At 37.0% G+C, this 9,319-nt stretch overlaps 1 protein-coding gene across 1 annotated transcript in view; it reads left to right on the top strand.

The window, feature by feature from the left end:
• Positions 1–9,311, top strand: part of LOC108751800 — a gene marked incomplete at its 5' end in the record, with an annotated part of 87,642 nt that extends 78,331 nt beyond the window's left edge. The window contains 5 exons of the mRNA XM_018492208.1: positions 210–388; positions 1,702–1,860; positions 3,723–3,999; positions 7,396–7,537; positions 8,760–9,311. Coding sequence (XP_018347710.1) covers positions 210–388; positions 1,702–1,860; positions 3,723–3,999; positions 7,396–7,537; positions 8,760–8,964 — 962 coding nt within the window. The remainder of the gene's footprint in view (positions 1–209; positions 389–1,701; positions 1,861–3,722; positions 4,000–7,395; positions 7,538–8,759) is intronic.
• Positions 9,312–9,319: the final 8 nt, after the last annotated feature.

Raw genomic sequence — 9,319 nt, 5'->3', positions numbered from 1 at the left:
GATATCTGTTCTTGTTTACGATTTCAATTGGACATCGAATCGGCACGCTGTTTATAAAAACTGAAAAAATCTATTTGCAAAAATTTGCATATTAATATTTTTAGGTAATAAGAGAGAGAAGAGATTCGAAAATAAAATTATTTCTCCTAATCCCTTTCGACGGCTTTTACAAGCATTTTCATCACAAACATTTTCATCTGATGCTCCAGAACGTGAAGGTGGCACTCAGCAGCCCGCCAGCGTGTGCGACGTCGAATATTACGGATTGACGTCGCCGGTGGAAGGTTCAGTGGTGCATCCGGAACCACATCGGCTGTTCGCCATGGAAGGCCCAGTGAAGTGCAGGCAGCATTTTATACCGGCGCCCAATCAATCGGTGATCATTACGGTGAGTTTTTCCCGATGAAATGTCTAAACTCTGTCGTTCGTTTAACCACTAGAAATTAAATCCTCATCAATTTATTCAGTTTTAGACACAGCGTCTCTCGCGTAAACAAGAATTCTTGCTTGTTAAATTAACTTAAAAGGAAAAACTCTCGTGCATACCGCACGAGCGAATCGAAATCTAAAACTTTCTACCTGTACTCGCAGCGCGAGCCTTTAATCCTCGTAGAAATAATATTCCGCGGGATCAGACGCGATTCCGAAGGCGAGATCACGGTTTCAGCCACGGGTTTCAGTAACTTTTGCGAGAACGATAAAGTTCAACAATTGAATTCCTGGTGGAAACATACCAATTGTAATCCCACTCTGAACGATACGAACGTCGCATCTGTGTTGTAAATCCGATTTGCAACCGGGCAAAATCGTGCAACTTTAATCTCTTACGTGCTCTTACATAACTCATCTCCTTTCACGATGTATACATACATATATGGAAATTTTAATTTTTGAAAACTTTAAATATACAATTACAACATATATCAAAAAAAGGTACTACACTCTAAATTGCTTGCAGTGAAATGTCACTCTAAGAGAGTGAAAATGCAACTCTTGAAAAAAGTGAAAATGCAACTCTTGAAAAAAGTGAAAATGCAATTCTTGAAAAAAATGAAAATATTTCACTTCTTGACAAAGAGTGACAATTTTTATTCTTTTCAGAATGAATTTTTTTACTTCAAAGGAGTGAAATCTCATGTAAAAAAATGAGATTTCACTGTACAATTGTATGTATAAAAAGTACTATAAAAGGATCATCTAAAGCATTTTTTTATATACCTTATAGTTTCTAATAATTACTTAGAATATAAACGTTGAGCAGTTATGAGGTTTGTGCATTATGCCTCCGTGCCTTGATACATAATTAAAAGCATTTAACGACGTAAATCTTGTGATTTCTTTGAAGAAAATATTATACACGGGAGCTTCAAAAGTACTATACAATTGTTAACTTTGAGAAATAGTTTCAACTCTTAAATCTCAAAATATATTTAAAAAATATGTTTCTTAAATTTGTGTATGTTAAACAGTATAGCGAGCAGAACCAAATCGATTCTGGACAGTTGCGATATCTTGCCTCTTGTCAGTCTCTCGTCAGTTACGGGAGAGACAGCGAACAATTAACTGAAAACTGCACGTATGGCATATATCTCTCGATAATTAATTAACCGCGTTTTTGCCATTCTTTTAACCCGCTTCCTTCATTCCGCCCGTGCAGATTTTTACTTACACTTTTTGGAACGCTGATGCCTCTGTTTGCAGGTGAAGGGTAGCACGAAGCAAACGCCAAACAACCCGTGCGAGACCAAGTGCGGCGACAGCGGCTGCCACTGCGTCAGCAAGTCTCTGGAGAGCATGGACCACCTCCTGCTCGTCTCCGAGACCGGACACATTGTCACCTGTCTCTGTGGGAATTATCAGGTAAGCGCGCGAGCTACGGAAAAACTTTATTCCGTGGCCCCCGCGTCGAATGAGCGTCTTCGACGCCCTCGACGAAGCGGCCGCTTCTACGAGCACTTCTGCTTCTTGAATGCCGCGAGATAAAAGCTATCGTTATTACCGCAACTTTTATATCCCTCCGCATTGTCACGCGAAAACGTACATTGTAACGGCGATGTCGTTAAAATATATCGCTTGCGATATACGCAATTTTCTGCGAACGGTCCCTTATGCTTATCATATTTCTTTCAGCGAGATGGTTTTCTTTTTTTCTCCTCAAAAACAAAATTCATGACGTGCTGGACTTTCTTAAAAATCTGAAATATACTTTTGCTATTACCCATAAATTAATCATCGTAAAGTGAGTCTCTGTGCGGGAAAATTGTGTACGGATTATTTGCTGAAAATTAATTTAATGTAATATATACTACGTTATTAACGCTCGTATGAAATGTAAATCAGTTTCATTAATATGGTTTCAACATTTACCACAATGTTGTGGCGTAATCAATATGAATAAAAATTTTTAATTTACGGTGTAGTAATCCGCGTTATTTTTAGTAAATTTAGTATGTGATTGTCACAACGAATGTATGTATCACGGTGAAAACGAAATAAAAAAGTGGCACGCGCTCATGCATCGGATAACTCAAAAGCTTCACTTACCCCACTCTTTGAAATATATATTTAACTGGAAAAATGTTTAACAGGAAATTGTCAACACTAAATAATTTATTTAATGCAAAATGCATTTGCGACCAATCTCGCACATACATCGCACACCTGATATGACGTTGACTCTGTGTCTCATCTACGATGATGATTATTAATAGATGTATTATCAGATTACACCTGATCGAGTGTAATCGTTAGGGTGAGTCTATAAACGGTAATACGATTTCGATTCGTGGGAACATCATTTCATATTCAAATGACCGTTATTCCTACATATTGGGGCTATCATGCAAACAACAAGCTAAATTTATGTAATTTAACAGTATAGGATTAAATCCGAAATCCGCGATTGATAATTAAGCGTATTGCCCAATTGTCAATAAGCCAGCGATATCGCTTCTTCCTGCAATTGCGATTAATATCTTAAATTTATTGTATTAATATTATCTCTTGGTATACACAATGATTTTCCAGCCCTTTATTACACACGATAGGTCGATCCCTGGTTAATTTTCGTCACTTTTACAAAAAATTACAAAAATTAAATGATTTTTATATATACCTGTTATTAACATCTTTAGAAAATGCAAGATTGTGTATTTAAAAAATCGAGGGAGTAATCACTTAATATAATCTCAGGACAGGAGAGTCCCCGAAAATCATTATAAAATTCATATAAAATTCCTATGTATAATCCGGTAATTATATATGCAATCACGAGAAAATCATTGTGTAATATTAGATAATATAATAGATTTATATTACCAAAGGTAATAACTTCATATGTAGTGAAGAAAATTATTTGTAATGAGATGAAATTGCATGAAATCAAATGAAATCAGTAGAATAATATTAATCTGTAGAATAATATTTCAGCTAGTGTTTATACCCTCTCGTAAAAAATTGTATATAAATGTTATAACTGTTACTTGGTGTTTCTAGTGTTAAAAAAAAAAAAAGAAATGAACAACAAACGATACAATCATGTATACCAAGGGTTATGTATATCGTATTTTATCTCGGCTTTTTTATCGATATTATTTTCAATTTCTCAACGGTTATTTTAGTCCACGCTTTTTTTATTCTGTCTAAAAATTGCTCACCATTTTCCACATCGCATCCCTCGTAGTCCTCATTTCATCCGTCTAACGGGATCTATTATCGCGCAGGATTGGCTTCCGGTAGGCATTCGTAGCTGGACTCCGGTCTACATCGAGTGGTCGAGGTCGTCGAGGGCGGGCCTCAATTTCCACGCGGCCTACAAGTTTATCAATGACACTTACTGCGGCGATCACACAACGGCCGAGCCGGAAGGCGAGGTCAATGGCGGTGATCTGGCAAGCGCCGGGACCAAGCTGAATCAGTATTACCAGCAGAAGTGTACCTGGATCCTGGACTCACCGATCGACCGGCAACTCGTCATCGAAGTCAAGTCCACTCAGAGCCGTGAGTAGATTTTGTGTCTATATATCTCCTCACTCGCAGAAGTTATTCCAATAAAACTGCGGTACTTACACAGTATTTTCACAATATCTTAAATATATTTAAATAAATTTGAAAGAATAATATTTAAATATATTTAAATATCATGAATATATTATTCACGTGAACCCTTGAGATTGTAAACTTTCCTCTAGATTAAAGCTCTAATCTGATAAGGTATATTTATTTACTTTACACAATTTTTTTGCATAATTTTGTATAAGAATATTTGTAGTGATTTAATTAAGTATATAATATAATTACGTGTGCTGACGGTTTTTTACTTCAAATCAAAGAAATGTAAGTCATTCTTGGAATTCGTTAGCTCGCAGTTTTATATCTTGAAAGAAGAGCTGCGAGCAGTTTAATAGCACGAAAATGATTTATCTAAGAGTACCTATCTACGTCTCTCTAGAGAACATTCGAGCGATTTATCTTCGAGCGGCATTAAAAGAAAACAAAAAGCAACTGCGTTCCAAAGCGGCGTATCTTTCATAGATCTTGAACATTAAGAATCGTTACTATAACGCAATTAATTTTTTACTGTAACGAACCTGTTGATATTCTTGTTAAAATTGTTTCGACTTAACAGCGTTGCTTGTTATACATATTTTACAAGTGATTACATTCCGAAACTGTAACTATATAGATATATTTAAACCTATTATTATTTTTCGAAAGTCAATTATTATATTAATCCTCTTTTCATCGACAAGGTCTCGTCAGAGGATTCGAAAATATTAAAAGAAAACAATTTTCAAGCTAAAAAGATAGTGTCCCTTCGATATTTTATTGCCGCAGAGATTATTATATTGAGGCAACATTCTTTTCAAGTTGTTGTTATCCTTAACGACGTTCTCCCTATCGCCTTCAGCTCTTATCTCGATAAAATTCTAGTCTGCGTCTCGCAGTAGAATTCTATTCTCAAGAATTCTATCTGTGCAAAATTCTATTTCGACCTCAGTCGCGGGGCTCGAGAGAAAACATAGATAGATCATCCTACACACGACGCGCCTCGTCTCTGGCGACGACACGGCGAAATCTTCTCTCGATTGCTTTTCTTCCGAGACCGCCGGAATTTCTATCCGCGCCATTGGTTCCGCCGCCGCCGCCGCCGCCGCCGCCGTCGCCGTCGCCGTGGCGAACGAAAGGGGTGAAAGTTGAGGAAGAATAAGTCGGAGGGTGAGAGAACGTCGCGGCCGACCGAAGAGACAGAGGAGCGTGGGCGCGAAACGAATGGCAGTGGGTCGCGAGATTAAAGAGACCATCAGATTTACCACGACGGAAACTAAAGCTTTACCGTGTAGAAACCACGCTCTCTCTCTCTCTCTCTCTCTCTCTCTCTCTCTCTCTCTCTCTCTCATCCTCATTTTTTTGCATCATTCGCTCCCTTTTTCGCCTTTTCCATTTCTGCGGAACGTAAATCGTCATCTTACGAGCACGACAAAGGCGACTATCTATCGCTTATATATTCGAGCCTAGGAATATTACGATTGTTCCTCTCGGATGAAATGCTGCATGAAAAATATTGTTCTCTGTGATGTAAGGATAGCTGCATTCATGGCTGAATTTTTTCTGCGACTGTACAACGCCATCATCCCCTCCGAAAACTGATCACTCAACGGTATCGATTTTTTTACTGCGCAATATTATTATTCGATATGATAATTTCAAATGATTTATTTATTTATTTCAACAGTATTTTTGCTCTATTTCAATTTTTCCTGTTTTCTCTTGAAACGCTTGTATACGGCGATCGATCGATGCAACGGGATGTATGTATACATATATGATAGCACAATGAATTGTGATCTGTATGTTCGTATAGGGAAATATCATTTATTGGATGCGGAGAATATCCTCTGCAATGTTTCAAGAAAATGGAGTTTTATTGGTTCAATATATATGAATGATGGAATATTGAACTCGAACAAGAAGCTTTGATTTATGCGGATAGATTACGCGGATGAAATTCGATTGGAAAAAAGAAAAATTTCCATTCCATATGCTCCGTCTTCTTATGTCAACATCTTGGATACAATTACGGCGCGCGCATTTATTCTAACTAAAGGAGCGTAGTAATAAGTAACGAATGAATTATTGAATGAATTAATGAGGCTTCGTACATTTCTATGAAATCATTCCCGTTTTATGATTTTATGAACCGCCGCGAATCGAATTACTCCGGTGACGAGACATTCCCATCCGCAACTTCACCATAGAAACGTCGCTGTCTTCCATCCGTTTCTTTAATCTTCTCATTTCTGCTTTCACTCCATAGCTTTTTCATTTTCCTCCTCCTCGCCATCTTACAGAACATTATAAGTAGAGTTGGAATCGTAACCAAAGCCCGGCAAACGCCGGCACCGGAAATGGTTTTAATATACCTCCCAAGCCGCGATATCACCGTGGCTGCCACCGTACTTCTTTCTTTCTGTATTCTCTCCTCCTAGTTACACTTTTTACGAAATTTCTTCTTCGAATGGTGCAGTTTCTGGCCATGAAAGGTTTGTCACAATTTTCCATAGATAGACAACAAGAATCCTGACAATAAACAGAATTATTAATCCTCCCACGCATGCATATTACTCCCTGTGGAAAAAATAATTCTTGTATAGAAAATATAAGAAAGGAAAGCGTATAATATTTACTCGCACAATTGTTACGAGTTATTAATTATTTATATGCGTACAAATAACGAGATTTAATTATTGAATTATTTTAGAATAATTCAATCTAATTCAAAAAATATAAATTCAAGGAAGGTATTTAAATCTGACGAAAATTAACTTAGAACAGAGATTCTTCTTCGGTGAGAAGTTAGAGATTAATGACGACATGTCTCGTAATGCTCTTTCTACTTGTACACCGCATAAGGACTTGTAATACTCGTAATATCTATGATTTATTTGGATATATTACGATACATTCACGAACATACATTCACGTTGTGCCCATACTTGGCGAGCAAAAGACTAAAAGACATCGTGTCTCTTTACTCGAACCATCGAGTTGATCGGAGGTATGATGATGATATCTAAAAAGCTCGATTTTACCAATGTAAGATTAACTTTAATTTCGGTTTAACTTACTATTTTTTTTTAATTCTTAAAACTAGAAAAAGATAAAGGAGAAATTGAACCAAGATTAAAACTAATCTTATATTGAGGCTAAGTGAGGAACGAAATGTTTAATAGACTCAATCGATTGCTTGGATTCCTATTATACAATAAAAGTGTATTTGTTTTTTTTTTTTACAATAAATTTTAAATTTTATTTTATTTGAACTTTTATATAAAAATGGGATACCATCGAGGTTTGCGACGCTGTCCGCTTTATATAACGCTTCTTCTATTTTAGGACCTTGCACGGCGTGGAACCTGACGATACACGAGTACAGAAAGAACGGCGATCCCGCCGGAATCAGATTGCACACGTTCTGCTCGAGAGACACGCACAAGAATTTCACTCTGCCGTGGAAGATGAATACCGTGGTGGTTAGGTGAGTTTCTTACCCTGACGGTCGCTCTCGCCGATTAACCTGGCGAAAGTTCTACCGTGATCTTGTCTGTTAGGTACGTTTAACGACAGTTCCGTAACAGTTCCGACGAAGGAGATTATGACTCGGTTGGCTGAAATATAACAGCGTTTTACCGACGTACACGATCGAATTCATGTATGTAATAAAACTACAGTGGATTGATGCTCGCGTGATCCGTTACTGTCGTCTCGCACGAAGAAATTATCCACTGATTAACAATCGGCCATCATTCATCTCGCCTTACGGCAATCTCAACCGCGACACATTACTTCCTTTATTCCATAATCTGCGTGATATGAAGAAAAATATGCTTAACAGCAGCTTCTTACTTTCTCAATGACTCTGGCAGTAATCAATTGGCACTCGAATAGAAGAATTACAGTCATTTTTATCATATGTATAAATATATTTTAATTCTACTTACTAAATAAATTATATTAAGTTCGAATTATACATGTAATATATTAATTCGCTCGATAAGATCTTGAGTTAGCTCCAAAAGGCTTTTATTACTCCTTATTTATCATTTTTATCACTTTTATTGGTACTGCAAGAATAATATTATATTTCTGGAATAAATCTGAGAAATTAGAAGAACAAAATTAAAACAACCAAAAAAATTAAAAGAATAAAGAAGAGTTTTATCGCTATGTATGTACCGAAACTTTGATGTCAAATTGCTTTTAAATATGCATTAATTTACATTGTCTGGAATTATGATATATCTACATTATAACTATTGAATATATTAAATTACAAAATTAATTATTGAAAGAACTCTGAGCTAAAATAAATAATAATTCAAGTATTTAAAGTTTCACACAAATTTAAAAGTTCAGTTTTATTGCTAATGTAAGCAGTATTATTGCTAATGTTTCGTCTTATCTGAGATGCAATTCTCTATACTTAATTTAATTTTACGTAATTTCTTTCATTCATACTTCAACAAAATTATTATTGTCATCATCCTTATATAATCGTCTTCAACTTTTAATATATCAGATTACAGAAAAGATATTTTAAAATATACAAAAAATCATAGCTGACATACCTTCACATTGAAAAATATAGACAGTTTCAGATAAAATGTAATGTTCGGTAAAAAAAAGAACAAAGCTCAGGAGCTTATGAATGAGAGATATTATCAGCGCATAGGGGTAAAATTTGACCTGTTTATTTTCAGACTGCAGGCCCTTGGAAGGACAGCCCCGCAGTATACGATGAGATGGCGAAGTCAGACAGTGATCGCGAACACTCGCAAAAGTGGACCATCGCCAGCCCCGAACTGGCACGTAGTGCGCTCCTCGAGTAAGGCTGAGCCGCGGGGAACGGCCCTCATCCTCATCCTCGTGTTCGCGATCCTACTCGCGCGCCCGTTCAACTGTTGAGACTGTTAAGCTCGGGGAAGCTCGCGTTAATGCACACACACTGTTCCTGTTAATCGAAAACCGCGAAGCCCACGTTATTGTCTCACGTGTACATAAACGGTAAGGACTCACGCCGGTCCTCGTTTTACGTCGCTCGATGTGAGATGTTTTCAGAAGATGGCACATTCCGGCACTCTCCCTCGATCGGCAGTTAAGATTTTGCGGGCTGGCTCGTTAATCCCCCGCTGGATAATTATCACAAGAGAAATATTTTAGGATGCGAGAAAGGACGCGTCGCGCGATGTAGGGGATAAATACCCTGAGGAAATTTTAACTGATCTGTTATATTTTTCTCTACAGTACACTCTACAATACA

This window comes from Trachymyrmex septentrionalis, unplaced genomic scaffold, assembly GCF_001594115.1.
Source record: "Trachymyrmex septentrionalis isolate Tsep2-gDNA-1 unplaced genomic scaffold, Tsep1.0 scaffold52, whole genome shotgun sequence".
NCBI lineage: Eukaryota > Metazoa > Arthropoda > Insecta > Hymenoptera > Formicidae > Trachymyrmex > Trachymyrmex septentrionalis.
Note: the sequence above shows the minus strand (reverse complement) of the source record. Positions and strands in the feature narration are given on the sequence as shown.